The sequence below is a fragment of the Eutrema salsugineum genome, unplaced genomic scaffold, assembly GCF_000478725.1.
Source record: "Eutrema salsugineum unplaced genomic scaffold, Eutsalg1_0 scaffold_3, whole genome shotgun sequence".
NCBI lineage: Eukaryota > Viridiplantae > Streptophyta > Magnoliopsida > Brassicales > Brassicaceae > Eutrema > Eutrema salsugineum.
The window spans coordinates 5,819,444-5,842,951 of NW_006256756.1; the positions used below are offsets into that span (position 1 = coordinate 5,819,444).

The following is a 23,508-nucleotide window of genomic DNA, read 5'->3' on the forward strand; positions in this document are numbered from 1 at the left end:
CATCATTGTTTTAAATCTATAAAAAGTACATAATTCAACTTGGTCATTGCTGTGCTTCACATTGTTGATTGTCTTGACACTATATATGGGATTTTTTGTCCTCTGCAGGGGAAAGTCTCCAGCAAAGCTACAAAACGCATGGGCCCAAAAACACGATGGGCGTATTTTCCTATGGCTCTCTGACGCTCAAGTAAGAAAACAGTAAAAAAAACTACTAAGTGGCTAATCAGAGAGAGAAAAGAGATCGGAACACGAGAGAAGGAGATGGGTCTTTCTGAGAAAGGTGGAATCGACTCGGGCCTTTAAGTGGTGATGGGCTTTGTGAGATGAAAAGAGAAGATGTATAAGAGTTTCTGGGTGGGATTGCTCCACGTTTTAGGAATTAGGAACCACTGTAGAGAGAACATGAAGAGATGGTCGGAGTAATGACCATAAAATATAAAGTCCTGCAGCTTAAAGATCACAAATATCTGGAAAGATAGTATGAGCCTTAAGGTAGTGAAAAAAAAGTGAACTCCTTCCTCGTTAAAAAGAATAGAGTATTTATAAAATTTTACCTGATCCGGGTTTGTATACTGGGTCAGTCCTTAGGCTGTGAGTCGGGCGGGTCAGTTCGTAATCTGGCTTGGTTAGCTCCGAGTGTTATGCTCACATCATGCCTCTGACGCTCTCACCAACTTTTTTTAACGTGTCAATGAAAGTTGGTGAGACCATCAGAGGCATGATGCAAGCATAAGATTCGGATCCAACCAAGTCGGATCACGAACCAGCCCGCCAAACCTGAGACCCAAGGACTGTTCTGGTATATTAATCTGGATTAGGTAAAAATCTATAAATACCTTGTCCCTTTCAACGAGAAGGGGGTTCACTCTTTTCGCTAACTTAAGGCTCATGCTAACTCTCTAGATACTCGTGATCCTTAAGCCATAGCACTTTACATTTCTGGTCATTATTACGACCATCTCTTTACTTCCTCTCCACGGCGGTTCCTAAACCGTAGAGCACTATCACTCCAAAACTCTTACACTTCCTCGTTTTTCACCTCAAAAAGCCCATTACCTCACAAAGGTCCGAGCAGATTCCATTTTTTTCACGAACTCTCGGCCAAACTTTCTTCCTCCATTTTCTGATCTATTTACTCTCTCCTATTTGCCACTTCGTGGTCTTTATTTCACTGTTTTCTGACTTGAGCGTAGGAGAGCCATCAAAAAATACCCCTCCATCGTGTTTTCTAGGCCTTCACGCGTTTGCTAGTTTTGCAGGAGACTTGCCTGCGCAGATGACTAAAAATCCCCTAAACAGTTCTGCGCTAGATGGACAACACTCTCCAAGCAAAATTTCCCTATTCGAGTCAGAAAACCACCAAGAACACAGATCTGGGGGCAAGAACCTATTAATGCAAATGGGAGAGACCCAGACACTGATTGGCAGCAAACTAAACACCATCAGAGCAAGAGCGAAAAATTGCCAGTGCTAGGTGGGCATGATCGAGTTTAGAGAGAATGAACCTTACATACCCAGCGGCTCAAAGGATCCCGACCAAAGGGAGAACGCCAAGGGAGGGGCAAGCGATGACGACTGGGAGATAACCGGAGACCAAGGAGAGGAGGCGGAGGAAAACCCCTTCTTAGCATGTTCCACTGCCATCTCTGGATGGTGCGACCATAGGCGATTGGAGGAAGAAGTGTGGGTAAGAAATTCTCACGCCATACGGGATCCAGATGGAGAAGATGAGCCCGCCTCAAAGGAACGGAAATACAGAAAACTATGGTGCAAGTACCACTGACCCAGGGGGCATCCGACTGAGAGCTGTTTGGGCTTTACAGAGGAGATGCTGGCCCTAGTTAACCTCTGTCTCTAGGAAAGTGAAGCGAATGTTGAACAAACATAGACCGTGTAAGAGGGAGCTTCAACAAGGTCGGACAGGTCGAAAGACACACGGAAGAAGCCGAGGAAGAAAGTGTCAGTAGAACGTCTAGAATTCGAAGGCGGCTGGCTCGCCCGCCGGAGTTCTTCAACGCAGCAGAGGAAGTGTCGAGAATTGTCACTCAATACCCCGCTTTGAAGGTGATGTTGGAGATAGGCGGCAAATAGATGAGGCAGATTCTTGTGGACTCGACCAGCCCTGTTAATCTCATCTTGCAGCCGTCTTCGAAGAGTTTGTGGGATTTTTGAAGTTCCATCAAACCAGAGAAGATAATGTTTATAGCATATAATTGCAGGGTGACTCGAGCGATAGGAGAGGCAGCACTCATAGTCACCGCGCTTAATACCACCTGGGTAATGGCCATAACAGTAGTCCGCATGCCAGCTCAGTACATAGCGCTGCTAGGTCAACTTTGGGTGGACGAGATGGTGGTAACAGTGTGAAAACATCTACGATTGATCGATTTCCCAACCGGGCGGAGGATGGAAAGACTCTGGAGACAAACCTAGAAATACGCACGAGATATACCAAGGAAAGATGGTACGACCAGCAAGATAAATCGCGACATCAACTAAATCAGATATATAATCCGGAGGTGAAAAAGGGAACTGGAGAAAGACAGCAAAGTTATGAGGGAAGAACACAGCATCCTACCCGCCCAAGGATCACAACACGCATAAAGGCTGGGAACCCCTCAGGTGAAGAAAACAAGAAAACAAAAAGAAGGAGAGGCCGACGAAAACCAAAAAAAAAATATCATTTTTGGGGTTGGATACATAGATTTCTTAGCTTTTATGGGTTTAGTTTTTAGGGTTTACATTAAGATTTTTTTTATTAGAATTTTTTAAAATAATACCGGTGATCCTTTTCAAAATATATCTAAGATGCTTTGAATAATACTTACATATATTTTATTTTCATGATGATCCCAACTAATAGTTGTAAGGCACTTTTTCTAAATAATGAAACTACTTAACTTAGCATATATAATTGAAGATTTGAATAATGCTTACATACATATATATATAAATTTTTAAATAATTCATTCATAGTTGTAAAAGATTTTTTCTAAATAATGGAAATAATAAACAAACTAACTTATACAACCAAAAAAAAAGGAAAGTAAAAAGATATGCACTATGACAAGTTTAGTAGCACATTTAGAGTTTTTTACCTTTTAGATTTATGGAAATTATAAATTAATTTTTTAATATCATAAATTTTGTCTACAACTATTATAAATTGAACACTCATGATCGAAGTTTTTTATAACTAAAAACCAAAATCTGTAAAGCTCGAGAATTTTTTTTGATAAAAGTCACGATTGTTATACCTTATAATAAGTTAAAAAAATGGATCGGATGCAATGGAGTGCTTATCATCACGATCGCTTTATTTATGCGGTTCTACAACTTGGCGGAATACATCGTAAGTTAATATTTTTTCTTGCTTTGTATGATTTTCTAAAATACAATCAGGAAAATCATAAATTAGATTGCTACCGGAATCATCAACTATTATTTTCAATTTATCATCGGATACATATCCTTTTCAATTTTTCGATTATACAATTCTCTTTATATTTTCTGTTTTTTGTTTTGTGTGACATATTCATATTTGTCAAATTCAGGGATCGAAATTTTGAATTAGGATGCTAACATATATAAAAGCTACATAACAATCCTAGATCTAGAGTTATGGGCTAAACATTATTTTTTTTAATATAAATTCAACTTGTATTAATCATCGTAAATGCAGAAGCAACTCCTAAGAGAATTTTGGAGATAATGAATATTGAAGGACTCACTATATCACATGTAAAGAGCCATCTTCAGGTTGTAACATATATACATGATTTAATTATTTCATTTTTCACAATATATGCTTATATGTATTTTGTCAATTTTTTCATATTATGTTGGGCTTAATATGAACCTGTTTTATGTTTTTGCCATCTTCAGATTTATAGGACCACCAAGCTTGATGAGTATAAAAAAGGTGAATAAGTATTATATATATTTCTATTTACTTTATTATTATATTTATGTAGAAATTGTATTTACTATAAGTGTCTGTATAAAAAAAATTCAGAAATAAAAAAATAATTTATATATATATATATATATATGCTCAGACCAAATATGTTGAAGTTTTCTTAAAAAAGCATTTATATGTAAATATTATATAAAAATAAAAATCTATACACTAACATGTCCTATTGTAGAAGAGGTACAAGCAATTTGAAAGGAAAGGCTGACAAGAGAAATGATTTTGAGGCAAACTCAACAACACCTTCGTCAATATGAACGTCTTGAAGAAATTGTCAACTCTATGCGAAAAATGTTCGTATAATACTTAATTAATATTAAAGAAAAAATTTAATATTTATATATAGTTTTTAAAAAAAAAAATTGAATGTACTTTTTTTATTCAATATTGTAGGGAAGAAGAAAGAAAGCAGGAAAAAATAATGGAAATGGGAGAATCAAGTAAGAGAGCTATTGAAATATTTTGCAAGTCTCTGTTTCAATCTTCAAGAGTAAGTTTTCTCTCTGTTTAAAATTCCTAAGATTTTTCTCTTTTTAGAATTTTTACGCTATAATCATCAAACATGATTATTAATGACCAAGTATGCACAAATTTTATTCAAGATTTTATACATATCATTTCATTCACATATAATAATGTATATAACTGGATATGGCAGATTGGAACGAATGAAACTGAAAACAATGAAGTGGACAATGATGATGGTAACAATGATGAGACTTTGTCCCTTGAGCTCACTCTTGGTCGCAAGTTCTAAAGTTGATCTATCTTTTTCATAATTTTCTCTTTAAATAAAAAACATATTTCTTACTTAATTTGCTTTTTATGTAATAATGCTTTTCCTTTAATGTACAATGGTATACAATAATTAAATTCGAGCAATTTATTATAATATTGATGTGATTTGCTCTTAATCTTGCATCTAATCAACTGTAATATCCGTAAGTTCTTAAACTGGTGTAGATTTTTGAAAAGTGTTTGGTTGTTTTTTATGATAAAGTCATTTAATCATGGGAGAATTGGTTTCATCTAATCAAGTTTTGAAATATTTGGGTTTCCTACAATAAATAATTTTTTCTTTTTGAAAATTCTATTCACCTTTAACAAAAACAAAATTCTATTCAAACATTTGGATTTATGTTAATCCTAAAAGCTTGTAAAACCCTTTTTACTTAATCATTTTTATGCAAATATCAAAACCTATTAAAGAATCTAAACCGAAAATTTATTGGTAAGTTTTTCTATTATAATGAGAGATTTTTGGTTCCATATTTATTTTGCTATTCATATTTTTTTAGAGACATCTTTTTTCAGAAAGTCTATATATATATATATATAAAAAGAAATTTCTCCCCCTTTAAAAACTAATAGAAAAAAAACCATGTTAAGAACAAAAAATTTCAACTATACATTAATTTGAAATCTGATAAAAATAAGAAACATACAAATGATATACAAAGTAATAATTTGGATTTATTTCCTTTTATAATAACTTTTTTTTCCTCTTATATTTTCCTTATATTTCTTCTTAAATACTATTTTTATAGTTGCGGCAAATAAAAAAACAATTATATACAAAATGAGTTGTTTATAGTTGTAGCTTAAATAATCCTTATAATAAGTTTTTACCATTCACACCTCCTAACTATTTCAGTTTTTAGCTACAACTATAAACAACTTATTTTGCGGATATACTTGTATCTTTATTTGCTGCAAATAAATATTTCTGCAAGTATATAAAACACTAAAAATGTATAAATTCCAGATCATTGTTGGGTTATTCAACTTCTCTGTAGTAAAACTTCTTGTTTATTTTTATTATTCTTAACACTATATGATCTTGTTCTGGCATGAGAGCGAGAGTTTATTGCCATGAATGAGTGGTTAGATGATTAGGGTGACGAGAGTTGGCTAATCTTACATGTGTCTTTCCAAGTTTCAGAGTCATCGAAAATCCTTGCCTAATTTCCTTTGTGTTTTAGAACATGAACCCTAAAGATGAACCTTGAACCCAGCGCCGTTTTTCATATAGTTTTCAACCGATTTTTATTTTCAGTTTTTAATTCTCTGCATAATTAGATTTAGTGACAAACCAAAATCCCTTTTTATTAGATTAGGTTTACGATTGTTTTTAGCATCAGTTAGAAGTCCTCAACACACAAATCCCTGTGGATTCAATCCCTAAGTACTACTGCGTTTGCTGTGCACTTGCAGCTTGTCTAGGGTAAAACTTGTGTTGCCCACTGCACCCACTTCAAGTTTTTGGCACCGTTGTCGGGGATTTATCGCTGTTGACTTGATTTCTTAATCTAATTTCAATCCTAAACCTCAAGATTTTCGAGTTCTGCTGGAGATTTTCTGACTCCTCTTTTTATCTTTGCTTTCTTTGCTCACAGGTGCATGAAATTTAGGAGAAATTCTGACAACATTGTACTGCCCTTAGACGAGATTGACAAACACGAAAGAGCACTTAGAAAACTCAGACGAAGAACGCTCAAGATGGCCAATCTGAATGTCCATCGGGAAGATCTTTTAAACCGTGATCCGGAGGATCACATTGGAGATGATGACCGTGATTCTATTCATAGTGATGACCTAGATGCTGCCCATGAAGAAGATGGCCAGCCACAACTCGATGAAGAGGGAAACCGTGTCCCTCTGAATGATGCTCAAGCCGCTGATAACCGAAGGAGACAAGACCAAGTCGAACCTGAAGAAAGAAGGAATGATGAAAACATTGTTCCACCTAATGGTAGAGAAGCCGATCGACCCATACAGCTTGCCAATCCTGCGAGAAAACAGCATCAGAATAGACTCATTGCCGATTTCGATGCACCTCACCAACACTTCCAAAATCGATCAGCTATTCAAATTCCTGTTCCAAGAAGAGATCATGAGATAAAACCTAAGATTGTCTCATTGGTGAAGCAGAATCAATTCCATGGAATCTCTAATCCAATGGACCACATTGATATCTTTGAAGAAATCTCTGGAATGGTGAGAATACCTCCAGAAACTGTGGACTATGTGAAGTGTAAACTTTTTCCTTTCTCTCTAAGTGATAAAGCTTTTAGATGGTTAAAATCTATGCCATCTGGTTCTATTACTTCATGGGAAGAATGCAAGTCAGCTTTCCTGAACCACTTCTACACCAAGTCAAGATCGAACCAGCTGAGGAACAAGGTACAAGGTTTCCAACAAGGCCCAATATAATCATTCTATGAAGCCTGTTGGGGTCGGTTTCCACCCCAAGCGGATAAAACTATCTCAAAATGACTAAGTATGGAAGAAAGACAAATTGGCCGAGCCGTCCACAAAACATGGGCCGAGCTGCCGTACAAAGTTAGTGGGCCGAGCTGTGCTCACCAAGACAAGTTGGGGGAGCCGTGGAGACAGATCAGCGAGGAGAGCTGTAAGAAGGACGCAGAGTGGGCCGAGCCGCACTTCAACGTAGTTAGGCCGAGCCGCGCCTCGGTAAGCTAGACCAAGATGCGCTTCAATACGCTTGGGCCGAGCCGCGCCTCGGCGAGGTGGACCAAGTCATATCTCAACTCGAGTGGCAAATGGGCCGAGCCGTGGAGAAGGTTAGATGGGCCGAGCTGTGAGAAGAACGACGAGCGGGCTTAGCAGCGCAAGAAGAGGCATGGGCCAAATCGTTTCCCTAGGTGTTGGGCCGAGCCGGTTTTCCAAGATGGGCCGAACCAAGGCTTTGGAAGTCAAAAGCCCACAGAAGTCCTAGGCGAAGTATTATGATGGTGGTCGCACGAAACGATAAGGAAATATGCTTAAAATCTCTCCCGAGATTCTCGGAGAGGCGGTTTAAGAAGTTAGTATAAATAAGAGATTCTTACGATTCATTATGTAACTCTTGCAACCCTAAGCAATAAAAGAAAAACACTTTCTCAGCAATAAAAACTTTCTTTCGATCTTACTGTTCTTGCGATAAACCCTAGAAGTTTCCGATCCCTTAAGTTTTCCTTAACAAATTTTTGGTTGTGCAGGTTTTGGCTCACACAATTTGGCGCCGTCTGAGGGGACTCGAAACTTTCTTACTCTAAATCGACAAGACTTTAAGATCCGAAGAACATGGCGAGCAACACCCCCGACGATAACAACAACAACAACAACAACAACAACAACGATAACGGCGCGGAGAAGGACGCTCCAGCATCAGGCACAACGACGGCGACAACCGAAACCCAAGAGGAGATGCGAAACATGATGGCTGCGCTGATGAAGAAAATCTACGAGCAGGACAAAAGAAACGAGGTGATTACGAAGAGGCTCGACGCGATGGCGGCTGAGCGACAACACCAAACTTGGAGAGCCAAAATTCGCGACCCGATGGATGGAATCCGGAGACGCTTCGACTTCTCAACACCTGCAGAAGCCTCAGGGAGCGGCGCAAGAAACCCCTCGGCTCCTCCAATGTTTCGTCCCCTCGACGAACAGACTCCCGCGGCAACACGAGTCAACATGACCGAGCCACCTCCACTCCGCCGAAACTCAAGGCGACGAGCCGGCGAGGAAGAGAATGATGTGATCGACGTGGACGCCCAGCAGAACGACGGAACCACGAATCCGCAACAAACCGGCTTGGCTTGGCGAATAAGTCAAGAAGAGCTCGCCTCGGCACTAAACGGCGTTCGAACTGACGAAGTCTCCGATCCGACTCGCGGCGACAACCCAACCGAGGAGGAAGAAAACCTCCAATGGATAGAGCAGGCAGAGCGCGAAGACGAGCCGAGGAGAGAAGAGCGGGAGCGACCCCCTTAATCAAAGGGAATGACTCACGCACAAACTCTCGAACTCAAAGAGCTGCGAGCCTCAATGGCTCGGACAGTAGCTGAAATACGCGCCATGAAGTCCCAAGTGCACAACGCAACAAGCGCCGCACCCGAAATCGACCGAATGCTTGAAGAAACTCAGAGAACTCCATTCACTGCAAGAATCACGGAGGCCAGGATTCCCGAGCCGGAGAATGTGAGAATCCTGTTCTACGAAGGAACAACCGACCCGAAAGCACACATCACAGCGTTTTGGATAGAAAGAGCCTTCACAAAGAACGCCGCCTAACTGACTGAGCGGGAAGTAGATGCTTGAACTGCCTGATCTTCGTGGAGCATCTTAAGGGTGCCGCACTCGAGTGGTTTTCAAGACAGGAATGCAATTCAATAGGCAGTTTTCAACAGCTCTCCGCCTTGTTCCTTAAACAATACTCGATGTTTATGGATAGAGGAACATCTGATGCCGACCTGTGGACACTATCCCAAGGACCAAACGAACCACTTCGAGATTACATGGCAAGATTTAAGGCAGTCGTGTCCAAAATAGAAGGGATAAGTGACAAGGCCGCGCTCGAAGCTCTGAAACGATCTTTGTGGTACAAAGTACCAAATCCAAGTTCCGACGGGAGATGGCACTCAACACGCCACAAACAATTCAAGACGCTTTACACCGATCATCGGACTTTGTTGTAAACGAGGAGGAAATGAAGAATTTAGACGAGCAGTACGAAGCAACGAAAGCAGCAATCTGAAGCTCAATTTTTCCGCGCCCTGCGAAGAAAGGCAACCCATCGAACAACACAACAACGCAGAGCTCGGACGAACCTAGAAGCGGAGGTGCCCATAACTACCAGGTAGGCACCGGACGCGGAAGAGGAGAGCCGCGCAACAACACTTGGGTGAGAAAGTCCGCCAACTACGACGAAAAGGCTTTCTGCGAGTATCACCAGACCCACGGGCACTCAACGGCACAATGCTGAACTTTATGAGCAAAACTCGCAGCTAATATGGCAGCGGGAGAGCTCCAAACGCGGTCAACCTCAAAGATCTCGTCCCTAATGAACCACAAGAAAGAGCCGAGCCGAGCAGCGCGGCTGAACCCGCGAATCCTCCCCGACGAGGCGATAACTCCAAGCGTGACAAGAGAGGTGAACCTGAAGAGCGACCCGAGCCGAGGTAAAGGATCAATATGATCATGGGTGGATCTCAATACTACCAAGATACCGTGTCCTCCATCAAAGCCTATCAGCGCCGAGCCAAAGCGAAGGAAAATTGGACATAACCAACCGACATCCCAAATACAGTGATCTCCCTCGCCGAGGAGGAAACGGCAGGAATCGATAGACCCCACAACGATCTGTTGGTGATTGAGCTAACAATCAGGGATCATGACGTAGCGAGTGTGCTCATCGATACTGGAAGCTCGGTGAATGTCATCTTCAGGGAGACACTCAGAAGGATGGGGATCGACCTCTCCGAAGTGGAAGCAATCCCAAAACCTCTAACCGGATTTTCAGGAGAAACGACGATGACTATGAGAACGATCAGGCTCCCCGTGGTAGCTGGCGGAGTCACTAAGATCGTTGAATTCTGTGTTACCAATCACCCGGCAATCTACAATGTCATTATGGGAACTCCATGGATCAACGGGATGAGGGCGGTACCCTCCACCTATCATCTTTGCCTGGACAGCGAAAGATAAGCATCGACGTGACCTGTCACGAGCTGAATGTAGACCCGACCTTTAAACCAGTCAAGCAGAAAAGAAGGAAGCTCGGCCCCGAACGAGCTAAAGCGGTTAATGATATGTTCATAATTTGCATCATTTAGGTTGCATAAATCATTCCAAATCATGTTTTATTTCATGCATTTTAGGTCCTTAGGGTTTGTTTTAGAACTTAGGAGATGCATTAGGTCCCAATCAGTCTATTGCATGTTTTGAGTGTCTATCAGGTGAATGTGGAGCTGAAAAGATGAATCCAGGAGGTGGAATGGTGAGCAAAGCTTGAAAAAGTGGAAAAATTGGGTCCTGGGAGATTATCGGCCATTCTCGCTGGCCAGGAAGGTTTTACCGGCCATTTTCATGTACCGCGGGAAGCTTTACGGGCCATTTTCATGTACCGCGAATGAAGTGTATCGGCCAAAATCCCCGGGTATGAACGTGTCTCAGAAATCGCCTGTCCGGGGAGCCTTCCGGTCCGATTCATACGGCGGGTGCTTCATAGAAGTTGGAGAGCATTGCATCACGGTCTCTTAGCAAGTGGAATCGTGGAATTCGGACGCGTGAGCAGAGAGATAAGCTTGTCGGAAGGAACCCCAGTCTCGCAGGTATTCCGGACCGAGCAGATCAGTCCTAAAGGATGCGAAGGACGGTGCACTTCCAGGCCGATTTAGTTTCCGGGTCCTTCATGAGAACCAGATAAATTTGAGTCTTCTTTCCAGAACGTCCAAGATCATTCAATGCGGATCTATGAGCAGAAAGATACGTTCTCCGGAATGGACACATGTCTAGACGCCTCTCTCTGGTCGCGTACATGCACTACAAAGATGTGCCCTCCAGGAAGCCTTACACTTCCCAAGCACCGAAGCTTCCTTCACCAAAGTTGGAGATAAATGAGTCCTCTGTCTTCTGCAACCGAAATCATTCAATTCGGACAAGTCTCATAGGAGTTACACTCTCCGGAATGCGAAGTGGTCTAAGCTGCTCTGGATGCTGCGAGATGGTCTTGCGACTTGGTTAACCCGCAGGCCTGAAGATGAACGCCTGAATGCTGATGCTGCGAGTTGATATGTGCGGGTAAACTATCACTGGAAGAGGTCTGAAGCTCAAGAGCAAGAGAAATGCTAAGTCCACAATCGTGCGACTTAGGCATGCGAGTTAGCCGCGCCTGGAACTATGCCGCACGATCACTCGCAAATCACTCCGACTTGAGCCTGCGACCTGGGTGCAATAGAGACCAACCCGCACAGTTTGTACATTCCCCAGAAACCGCCTTAGCCCTGCGAGTTGGAGAGGAAGGAGACCAAGCCGCAGCAACACTCGCAAAACACTCCTACTTAGGCGTGCGGCTAAGACAGGGCGATTCAGGCTTTACAAGACAAGTCTTCATCTACTGCGACTTAGGTGTGCGACCTGGGACATACTGGACCGACCCGCAGTAATTCCCACTTTATCCATTAAAGCCGGGTCAGGATCCGGTTTGTTCCGGGCTGACCCGGTTCGTTTTTAAGGAAGTATAAATACTTTTTAGGGTTTTTTGGGAGAGAATTAAGTTTTATTCCCTTTGTCTCTTGCCTCTTTGGTGAAAAGACTCCATTAAGAAGAGAAATATCTTTATTTAAGTGTTTAATCAAGAGAGTTTAAAGAGATCTGGGTGTTTAAAGCTGTTTTCTTTTGAATCTATCATCTCCATCTCCATTTCTCATCATTAATCATGCTAATCTACTCAACTTGCAAAGGTTTAAGAGAGATTAGTATGATTAGTGAGTAGTCACCCTAATGAGGTTCTAGATGTGTAGGTTAGGGTGCTAAAGTGTTAGATTAGGAGTGCTTAGGGCTAGATTCATTGATTCATCTCTCTAAACAGCTGTTCTCTATGCTAGATCCTTGATAATCACTTGAGATCTAGATTCTGGGAATTTCATGCACCAAAAGTGTTTGATGAAATTCCTGAAAGAGTTGTGTTAGAGGTTTAAGTAATTTTTCATCATGGAAATGATTTGTTAAATGCTTGAATGATCATTAAGAGCTGTTTGTTAATGCATATTGATTCATGTTTCACAAATGGGAATTTGGTTTGAAAATGGATTAGTATAGGGGTTAATACCTTCATGAGAGGATTAACCTAGATTTGAGTTCTTAATCATTTGAATCATGTCTCATCATTGTCATTAACATTTCTAGTCTAGCACCAAAGCACCCTAACCAACTATCATGTCTAGAATCTCATGCCTCCATCATATCATATTCACATCCTTTGTCATTGCTTAGTTCTTGATTAGTCATTGTCATTAGTCTTTAAACCTGTTTAAGTTTGTTAGTTGTCATTAGTTAACCAAAACCCAATCTTTTTTGCTTGAATTAAGAACTTGATCATATAGCTTAGTGTCTATCACCACATTCTTGGATTGATTAACCTCTTTGTGCTACTTTGACAAGGGGATTGATAGCCCTGAGACCCTAAAAAGTCTTATCTATCAGTTAACGACGAAGTCGAGAGGTTACTCAAAGTAGGATCAATCGCCGAGGCCAAATACCCAGACTGCCTCGCACCCGGTGTTCGTGAAGAAGAAGAACGGCAAGTGGCGGGTCTGTGTAGATTTCACTGACCTCAACAAGGCGTGCCCAAAAGACAGCTTTTCCTTGCCGCACATCAACCGGCTCGTCGAAGCCACTGCAGGAAATAGACTGTTAACATTTATGGACGCGTTCTCTGGTACAATCAGATCCTGATGCATCCTGATGATCGGGAAAAAACGGCATTCATAACCGATCGCGGGATATACTGCTACAAAATCATGCCGTTCGGGCTCAAGAACGTAGGAGCAACATATCAACGGCTCGTCAATAAAATGTTCGCGGCTCAGCTCGGAAAAACCATGGAAGTATACATCGATGACATGTTGGTCAAATCCTTCAAGGAGGAAGACCACGTTGCGCATCTACGGGAATGCTTCGAGCGATTGAACAAGCACAACATGAAACTAAACCCGGCGAAGTGCAGATTTGCGGTCACCTCGGGAGAATTCCTCGGCTCTCTGGTAACTCAACGAGGCATAGAAGCAAAACCCAAGTAGATCAGGGCATTAATTGAGATGCCCTCTCCAAGGACGAAGCGCGAAGTGCAAAGGCTTACAGGAAGAGTCGCCGCGCTAAACAGGTTTATTTCCCGTTTCCACTGATAAGTGCTTGCCCTTCTACGACACCCTCTGAGGAAACAAGAAATTCGAGTGGGACGAGAGATGCGAAGCAGCTTTCCAAGAGTTAAAGAATTATCTGGCAAGCCCACCGATCTTAGCAAAACCAGTCGAAGGAGAGCCGCTCTTCCTCTACATCGCCGTGTCTGCCACAGCTGTGAGCGGAGTGCGTATCAGAGAAGAACGATCCGAGCAAAAACCCATTTTCTACATCAGCCAATCTCTGACCGATGCCGAGACCCGCTACCCCCAGATCGAGAAGGTCGCCCTAACCGTCGTAGTCTCGGCTCGCAAACTGCGTCCGTATTTTCAATCACATTCGATTATTGTGCTCGCTACACCTCCGCTGCGCTCGATCCTACACAGCCCGAGCCAATCCGGTCGGCTCGCCAAGTGGGCCATAGAGTTGAGCGAATACGACATCGAGTATCGGAACAGGTCGTCTGCAAAGTCACAGGTGCTCGCAGATTTTCTCATTGAACTTCCAGCCGAAGCAACAAACGAGCCGACCCTAGATGAAGTATGGACGCTGCACGTCGACGGCTCGTCATCCAAACACGACTCAGGAATAGGGATCCGCCTCACCTCTCCCACGGGAGAAATACTGGAGCAGTCGTTTCGCCTAAACTTCCACGCCTCGAACAACGAAGCAGAATACGAAGCCCTAATCGCCGGTATACGACTAGCGCAGGGAATCGGGGTTCGAAAGATAAGGACCTTTTGTGATTCACAGCTCGTAGCATGCCAGTTCAACGGAGAATATGAGGCGAAGGACGGACGAATGGGAGCTTATTTCAAGGTGGTCCGAGAGTTGGTGCAAAAGTTCGACGAGTTCGAACTCACGCGAATTCCCTAAGGAGAAAACACCTCGGCCGACGCCTTGGCAGCACTCGCTTCGACCTCAGACCCAGATCTCCGACGGACGATCCCAGTCGAATTCATCGAACGACCTAGCATCGAAGAAGTAGAAGGAGTTCGGCTGATAAATCCTCCTAAACAAGAACCAGGGGACGACGAAGCCATTCCTATGGACGAAGACGCCTTACCAGCCGAGCCGGAGTACAGCTGCGACAAAGAATGGCTCGGAGCTATCCGAGTGTATATCGCCGATGGAAAGGCACCAACCGACAAATGGGAAGCCCGCAAATTAAAAGCTCAAGCCGCGCGGTATGTCCTCGTCGATGGCGAGGTGTTTATATGGAGATTTTCAGGACCTCTTATGACATGCGTAGAAGGACCGTAAGCAAGAAAGATCATGCACTGCGAAGTGCACAGCGGCGCGTGCGGGAACCATTCTAGCGGAAGGTCGCTCGCTATCAAAATAAAACGGCACGGTTACTTCTGGCCTACCATGGTCAAGCATTGCGAAAAATTTACGGCGAAGTGCGAGAAGTGGCAACGGCACGCTCCAACAATTCATCAACCTACCGAGCTGCTCTTGTCAATTTCGTCACCTTATCCGTTCATGAGATGGTCGATGGACATCGTCGGACCTCTACATCGCTCGAAGTAGAAGCGTTTTCTGCTCGTCCTCACGGATTACTTCTCCAAGTGGGTCGAGACCGATTCCTACGCAAGCATAAAGGATGTTCAAGTCGAACACTTCGTCTGGAAGAATATCATCTGCCGACACAGGGTCCCCTACGAGATAGTCACCGACAACGGATCCCACTTCATCTCAACACGCTTTGAAGCCTTCTGCGAGAAGTCGAAAATCCGTCTAAGCAAATCTACGCCAAGATACCCTCAAGGGAACGGGCAAGTCGAATCGGCCAACAAGACGATCCTCGACGGTCTGAAAAAGAGGCTCGACGCCAAGAAAGGACGATGGGCAGATGAACTCGAAGGAGTCCGTATTTCTATCGATTTCGAAGAACTCGGCTAAAGAAGCAATCAAAATCACTCTCGACACAATAGTCTTCGTCCTTGACAATTTTTTTTTTTCTAAGCCAACAGTTTTCATAGATATTTTCACAGATCGTTAAAGATAAGTACATCAAATCCAAAAACGGCTAAGGAAAAGAAAATATATCCATAAGCAAAAATAAGAGTCAAGTGGATAAAGCCATCCAGGCATCGGCTACATAAAAAGTTCGAAAAGTAAATCATCAAAAAACCTAAGTACAAAAAAATCTTATGCAACGTAGGGTGAGAGAAAGCGGAGAGTATCAAGCCGCGGACTGCGTCTTGCGCTCGGCAAGGAGGTTCGAGAGGGCTGGTGTCCCGCGTTCAATCCGGTCGGATCAACGACACTCAGGTTGGCCGCTGTCTCTTCAAGCGGCTCGTTGCCAATGCTGGTGTCTACCGAGTCCGGCGATACGAGAGAGAAAACCAGCTCGCCACGAATCTCGGAAGCAATACGCTCGTACGCCTCGTCGTCGGCATACTCACTCTCCCAGCTTTTCAGCTTCGCCTCCTCGTCATCAAGCGTTGGGGCGTCTGGCTTTTTCAGGTCGGCAATCATCGCAAGATTGCTCTTGATCTGCCCCAGATCGTTCTCATCATTTTTGGCCTTCTCGAGCTTGGCCAAACCTTCCTCTACCTTGGCGAGGCGTTCCTCAAACTTAGCCGTAAGCTCTCGCCTCACCTCCTTTTTCGCCCGCTTGACCTTGGCATCGAACAAAGCATCCTTGGCTTCGATGCGCCTCTTGAGCAACGCCACCTCGGCGCTTTTAGCTCTCCTCGCCTCCTCGAGGCGAATGACCAAGGCGGAGACCTTGTCAACATTGACGCGCAGAACAATCTTCTCCTCTTCCAGCCTGGACGCCCTGGCCATCGCCTCGCCTAGTTTCCCCTTTGCCGCCGCGGCTTCGTTCTGAGCCTCTTCCAGCTTCACCTTTGACGCCGCGGTCTCATTTCGGGCCTCGTCCAAGCGACGTTCGACCTTAGACAGATCCGCCTCATACTCAGCCATTAGCTCGTTAATGGTCGCAACAAACTGCAAAGGATAATCCTCGTTAAACACTTAGTAAGAATTCACGAAAGTAGAGGAGAAATATACCTTGGTACCGCGCTGCGCCATCGCGCCGTACGACCTCGGCCTCCTCAGCTTCTCCAGGGGAGGAAGACGCGTGTTCGCGTTAATAACACGCGCGAACATCACTGCCAAGGCGTCGGGGTCGTCAATGACCAGTTTGCGCGCAGCAGGATCCCCGGGTGTCGGCTTGCGCTTCTTTTTCGACGGCTCGTCTTTTTGAGCAGCGATGCCTTTCCCCTTGTAGCGGCCGAACGTTTTCGGCTAGGGTTGTGTTTTTGTACAACCGAAGTCGGCGGCCTTGATGACTTCGGAAGAGCTAGGATCGCGGAGTTCGAAGGAGTTTCACTCCGCACCGCCGAGTCGTCCTTAGACGCCTTGGGGATAATTTCGCCCGGTTCCAGCTCGGGCGCTGCTTCTTTCTCAGCCGCCTCAGCAATGTTTGCCTCTGCGACCCGAACCGTGTCGTCACCTTCACGGCTCAGCAGATCGGTCTGAGGAATCGCTTCAGACTCTATTCTAGCCACTTTGGCGGCTCGCCTTGCGGCTTCTTCTTCTTCACGCCTTTTCCTATCTCTCAGAGCGATTATCACCATCTTTTCTCGTGTATCTCTTGAGGAGCTGGAAGATGAAGAGCTGACAGGGACTCCGGCAAGAATAGCTCGCGCCTTTTCTACTCTCTCGAGGGTAAAATTCTTCCTCCAGTTAACCTTCCGAGCCGAAAGGGAGTCTCGAACGATAAAGAGGTCGTCGGGAATCGGGGGAAGAACGTTCCGGAGTGCAAAGCGACGCAAAAAAAAAAAAAAGTTCCGAGCCGAGGCAAAGCTTCGGGTCGGCTACCGAGTGGTCCCCAGGTGGTCTTGGTTCTTCGAACGTAATCCTCGCCGACCGACGCCTCGTTCACCAAGACGTAGAAGAAGCGTTCAGTCCAAAACTGATCTTTGCTTGGAAAACCGCCTATAATCCGGCGATTGGACTTGTTGGAAATATAAAATCTATCTCCCTTCGGAGCTTTCCTGATTTCCAGCAAGTTCAGCAGGTGATTCAGCTCGATATCGAGCCCGCACTCAAAGATTCGAACTAAAATGCCGATCATATGCTGCAGTCCCCTCGGCATGATCTGCCCGATCGAGATCCAATGTTTCCAGAGGTATTCAAGGATAACTCCGGGGATCGGGAACCAGAGAAAGCAGAGCTCGAAGAACGCCTTGTACAGAGTGAAGTGATTCTCGGGAGGCTTGTCGGCTCTGTCGTTCTTCTCTGGAACGATAAACTCCACCACCTCGGATATCCCGAAGCGACGCCTCAACACCTCGAGTGAGTCAGAAGAGGAGAGCGTAGAACCGGGCGGGTCAGGTTTTTGTCTTTTTACTCGCTGCCCCCGCCCAGATGAAGAAGCGCCTCGGGACGCCATGAGACGTTCTAATCACGCTTCGCCTCGAGTAAATCAAAGGGAAATGTCTCCTCCTCGGCTTTGACTGCGGCACGGTTAATATCTTCGTCAGGAGCAGGATCCTGGGGACGGCTTGTCCAAACCGACGACTCGTCATCGGGAGAGCCGACGTCTGGCGGATTTGTATGATTCGACGCCTCGTCACTCCCAGGTGAACGATTGGAAGGGCTCGGCGAGGCATACGCCTCGGAAGATTATGTTGTACCTCTCGCCTCGGCATCTACGTGGCTCGGCTCATAATGAAAAAGCGAATCCAGCGAATCGTCAGAGCGGCTCGACATAATTTACAACTTATACAGGAATTACAGCACGACGCGGCGAACCTCCGCCGGAAAAAGATCTGGAACGGCGGAGACCTCGGACCCCTAGCCGGAAAATAAACAAACTAGAGAGAGAAAGAAGAGAGAAGGAAGAGCTACCTTTTAGTGAAAACGAGTAAGTCTGAAGATAATGAGGAAGAATGAAGGAGCTCACCCATTTATAGGAAAACCGAAGCGCGTGAGTTCCGTGTGAACCTCGGAAAACCGTCCCACGGCGCGTGGGATCCGCAGCGTATTAACTAATTCGAACTGCATCGGTTACACGCGCCAATAAATCAGGAACATTCTTTCGGAGACCAACGGTTGGGATACCTGAGTTTTCAGCCAATATCTCGCCATGGTAAACGCCTCGTCGTTAGCAAAACGGCTCGGCAATAACTTTCTCTCGAAATGCCTCGTCATTAATGAAACGGCTCGGTATTAACTTTCTCTTGAAACGCCTCGTCGTTAACGATTCGGCTCGGCATAACCTTCTCAAAACGCCTCGCCGTTTATTCGGCTCGGCATAGTCTTCTCAGAACGCCTCGTCGTTAAACTCGAATCACGGCTCGGCAATACTAAACAGAATCGCCTCGTCCTTAAATTGCCTCGGCATCCTCGGTTTAGGAACGCCTTGGCATCCTCGGCACTCTTTGGGGACGCCTCGGCATCTTTATTTCCTAAACACCTCACCTGGGCTTATGCCGCAACAGCTTGACTCGATGGTTTATCCTACGGCCAGGAGTAATGGATCTCGTCACTCTCGCCTCCGAAACTGACGAGCTGGGGGGCTAACTGTTGGGGTCGGTTTCCACCACAAGCGGATAAAACCATCTCAAAATGACTAAGTATGGAAGAAAGACAAATTGGCCAAGCCGTCCACAAAACATGGGCCGAGCTGCCCTACGAAGTTAGTGGGCCGAGCTGTGCTCACCAAGACAAGTTAGGGGAGCCGTGGAGACAGATCAGCGGGGAGAGCCGTAAGAAGGATGCAGAGTGGGCCGAGCCGCACTTCAACGTAGTTGGGCCGAGCCACACTTCAACGTAGTTGGGCCGAGCCGCGCCTCGGTAAGCTAGACCAAGACACGCTTCAATACGCTTGGGCCGAGCCGCGCCTCGGCGAGGTGGACCAAGTCATATCTCAACTCGAGTGGCGAATGGGCCGAGCCGTGGAGAAGGTTAGATGGGCCGAGCTGTGAGAAGAACGGCGAGCGGGCTTAGCAGCACAAGAAGAGGCATGGGCCAAATCGTTTCCCTAGGTGTTGGGCCGAGCCGGTTTTCCAAGATGGGCCGAACATGGGCTTTGGAAGTCAAAAGCCCACAGAAGTCCTAGGCGAAGTATTATGATGGTGGTCGCACGAAGCGATAAGGAAAATATGCCTAAAATCTCTCCCGAGATTCTCGGAGAGGCGGTTTAAGAAGTTAGTATAAATAAGAGATTCCTACGATTCATTATGTAACTCTTGCAACCCTAAGCAATAAAAGAAAAACACTTTCTCAGCAATAAAAACTTTCTTTCAATCTTACTGTTCTTGCGATAAACCCTAGAAGTTTCTGATCCCTTAAGTTTTCCTTAACAAATTTTTGGTTATGCGGGTTTTGGCTCACACAAAGTCTGGGAGCGATTCAAAGAGTATGAGAGAGACTGCCCTAATCAGTGTTTCTCTGGAGCAAACCTGCTAAGCACCTTCTACAGAGGACTACAGCAAAAGTATCAACTTTCTCTTGACACTGCCAGCAATGGAGATTTCAGTTCGAAAACCATACTATAAGGGAGAGCACTCATCAAAAATCTAGTTGTAGCTAACAGCAACAACAACCCTGAGTGTGACAGATCAAAGAAGACTATCACTAGTCATGAATCAAGGGAGATTGCTGAGCCAAAAAGCATGGTAAGTCAACTTCTTAAGTCTCAAAATAAGAATATACATGCTTGTGATACTGCTGCAGGAAATGAAGAAGATGGAAGATATGAAGAAGATGGCATGTACCAAGAAGAAGAAATGAATTTCATGGGAGCTCAAGCATACCATAACCGATTCAGTCCAGCGTTCAACAACAACTTCAGAAATGCTGGTGCCAACTTAAACAATCTCTCATACAGAAATCAAGGAGCCGAGAATCAGCCCTATCTGCAGCAGCAAAGAAATTTCCAAAACAAATTTCAAAATAGGAACAATGGAGGAGGAAATTTCCAACAAAGACCACCTTTCAACCCTCAACAAGCACAGACCAGCTCATTACAACCCTTTCCCAGCTAAGCAACCAGGTAAAATTGCTTGAACAAACTATGATGCAGACAACTCAAGGCAATGAGAAGTCAATCAGGAAAATGGGAGTGAGGATCGATTGTATGTAAAATGACTTGAATGGGAAGTATGAATCTCTTGCAACCCATGTCAAGAAGTTGGAACATCAGATAGGTCAGACTGCAGATTCAATGAAGAGACAAACAGGAGTCTTACCAGGAAGAGTTATCCCAAAGAAGTTTTGTAATGCTATGACAGCAGTTTTGGAAGAAGAACGTGTTGCAGACTCTAAGGAAAATTCGACACCTGAACCTCTCATGAAGGACTCTAAAACCGAGCATGGAGGAGCCAAGTCATTCCGGTTAAGGTACCCAAACGCTTGCCTGACCAAAGACTCAAAAAGTCTAAGGATCCAGGGCGTTTTTCTTTCACTTGTTCAATATTTGGAATTGAATTTTCAGATTGTTTATGTGATTCTGGTTCTATTGTGAATGTTATATCAAAATCTGTTGCTGAGAAACTTGGTATAGGAACATTTGTCTCATCTCTAGTCAGGATAATCTTTGGTGATTTATCCTAAAAGAGGATAGAAGGAATGATCCAGGACTTGCCACTGGTCATTGGAAACAAAATTATCCCAGCCGATTTCCAAGTCTTCGAGATGGACAAAGACAAAGAAAGACCCTTGATATTTGGTCGCCCATTCTTGGCTACTGTAGGTGTTGTTATTGACCATGTAAATCGCTGTTTAGTTTTTTTTTAAATGTGGACAGGAAGAAGTTCTATAAAACCACACCAGATCAAGCTCCAAACCGCAAGGATAAGAGCAAAGAGAGGATGTTAGATGACAAAAAGGAACTAAAAGCACTTGCATCCAGGAAATTTGAGAAGATCAAGATAGTGGTGCCACCAGACATCATCAAGGAGAAAGAGGAAAATCTTGAAAAAATTGTTGAGAAGACAAAACATGTCTTCAAGGATGCAAAAATCTTTAAGAAAGGAAAGGAAATTGTGATTCAAGATGACGGAGATCCAAAGTTCAGACTAATGAGAATCCCAAGGACTCTTACTTCAAGAAATCCTACTTCTTTTTCTTAATCCTAATCCTGCCAACAGTCTAGCTAAAAAACTTTAAACAAAAGCGCTTGATGGGAGGCAACCCATTTGGTATGTTTTTATTTTCTTTTTATTTCTTTTCTATTTGATCTTTTTCTTTTCTTTTTATGCATTTCAGGCTTTCATAAAACCCAGAAAAACCCAAAAATATTCAAAAAAACCAGAAAATACAAAAAGATAGGAGGAAGAAACAGAAAAAGGAGAAACCGGGAACACCCGGGAAGCATTTGCCGCGGCCGCGATCAATCCAGCCGCGGCCAAGCTCTTCTCCGCCGCAGTCCACACACCTCACCCGACGGACCATCATTTGCCGCGGCCGTGCACACTTGACCCGCGGCCGGGCTTGGTTTTGCTCCCAGGTTTATTTTCCCAATTTTCCACGAACCAGAATTTCAAAATCCCGATTTATTCTGAGATTGAACTGGGAAGTTCCCGAAACATAATTTTCGTGTTAAACACGCCAAGGTAAGTCTTCTAAACTTTTAAAAATAAATTTTTCTTAGGAAAAACACCTTTTTTGAAAGAAAAAGAGGATTTAAAAGATCAAAAATGTCTTTCTCTTTATCTTCTCCAACAAGCTTGGAGATTTTGAGAAAACGACCAGATTTCAAACTTGACAAACTAGCTTCAAATTTTTGAACTTTTCTCACTCTTTTTCAAAGGAGATTCCAAATGTATCATCACATAACATTTTCATCAAGGTATGGTACCAAATTTCTCACTTTTTCTTAAGAACTAAAATTTAGGGCTTTCTTAGAATGAGTAAAAATTCACCTTAGGATGATTGGAGATTGTCTTTGAACTTAAGACTAGACTACTGGGTAGTTTAATTTCATGATTAAACACTTAGACCATAGAGATTTGAAATTTTCGAAAATCGAAATTTGGAGATCTTTGATTCAGCTTTGCAAATCTGGATTGTTGGTTCTTGTTGATAGAAAACCAGATTAGATTACCTGTGAGTGAGCCTTAACATCATCTTGATTTAGAAATCTTATGTGTTGGGCATCAATATATCGAACTTGACCAGAAATTCTCAGATTTTGCAATGTTTGATGCATTACAGCTTGTTTGTCATGTGAATGTGTTTGTGATAACCTTGTTCATAAAAATCGATACCAAAGCAGGTTGATTTATTCTTTGTCTCGAAAGTTTCATTTTGCAGGTCATGGATCTCTTGCAAGTTCGACTGATTCGAACCAAGATGAGTTCTCATGCGAAAAAGCCCCATTCGCAGGTGACATATGACGCATTAAACGAGACATAACTGAGTGATAATGAACCTTTTATCCACCTTCATTACCGCGGAAAGAAGAATCTTTTCAGGAGAGATTGAAAGAGCCTCCACTCAGATATCTGTACCTCGGAAAGCCAAGTCTTCCTCTAGGCCGAAAGTGAAGTTTGTTGGTAAAGCCATTGACCCAGACATCAACTACTTGGTGCAGCTTGAGAGGCTGAAGATCAAGCCAACTCCAGCAATTGACTACTCAACTCTTGAGATGCTTGGAATCAGAGAGGATGTGATATGGTATCTTGATAGGCTTGGATGAGATCATTCAAGGAGCAGAATTTTCCATCCTATGAGAGCCACACCAAGGAGTTTCTTGCATCAGCAACTTTGTGCTACAAGAAGAGAGCTACTCCTAGAGCTCTAGATGGCACACTCTCCTTCTCTATTGGAGGTCATCTCTACTCTCTTACAATCTTAGAGATGTGTGATGCTTTGAAGTTGCCTTA

The 23,508-nt window shown here is 43.9% G+C and overlaps 2 protein-coding genes across 2 annotated transcripts; one reads left to right on the plus strand and one right to left on the minus strand.

The window, feature by feature from the left end:
• The first annotated feature begins 9,770 nt into the window (after positions 1-9,770).
• LOC112085300 lies at positions 9,771-10,465 on the plus strand. Its single transcript, XM_024154503.1, has 2 exons — positions 9,771-9,939; positions 10,068-10,465. The coding sequence occupies exons 1-2, from the start codon at positions 9,771-9,773 to the stop codon at positions 10,463-10,465; spliced, it is 567 nt and encodes a 188-aa protein (XP_024010271.1).
• Positions 10,466-15,814: 5,349 nt separating this feature from the next.
• Positions 15,815-18,068, minus strand: LOC112085301 (uncharacterized protein At3g60930, chloroplastic-like). Its single transcript, XM_024154504.1, has 4 exons — positions 17,495-18,068; positions 16,942-17,384; positions 16,682-16,894; positions 15,815-16,618 (listed from the first exon to the last, which is right to left on the minus strand). Exons 1-4 carry the CDS (start codon positions 18,066-18,068, stop codon positions 15,815-15,817), a joined length of 2,034 nt encoding a protein of 677 aa, XP_024010272.1.
• Positions 18,069-23,508: the final 5,440 nt, after the last annotated feature.

Coding starts and splice junctions, on each gene's coding strand:
- LOC112085301 (XM_024154504.1), bottom strand. CDS start 18,068: ATGGCGTCCCGAGGCGCTTCTTCATCTGGGCGGGGGCAGCGAGTAAAA. Junction 16,895..16,941: donor CATCAAGGCCGCCGACTTCG/GTTGTACAAAAA, acceptor GGCCGCTACAAG/GGGAAAGGCATCGCTGCTCA. Junction 16,619..16,681: donor TGGCGCAGCGCGGTACCAAG/GTATATTTCTCC, acceptor TATCCTTTGCAG/TTTGTTGCGACCATTAACGA.
- LOC112085300 (XM_024154503.1), top strand. CDS start 9,771: ATGGCAGCGGGAGAGCTCCAAACGCGGTCAACCTCAAAGATCTCGTCC. Junction 9,940..10,067: donor GAAGAGCGACCCGAGCCGAG/GTAAAGGATCAA, acceptor TCCCAAATACAG/TGATCTCCCTCGCCGAGGAG.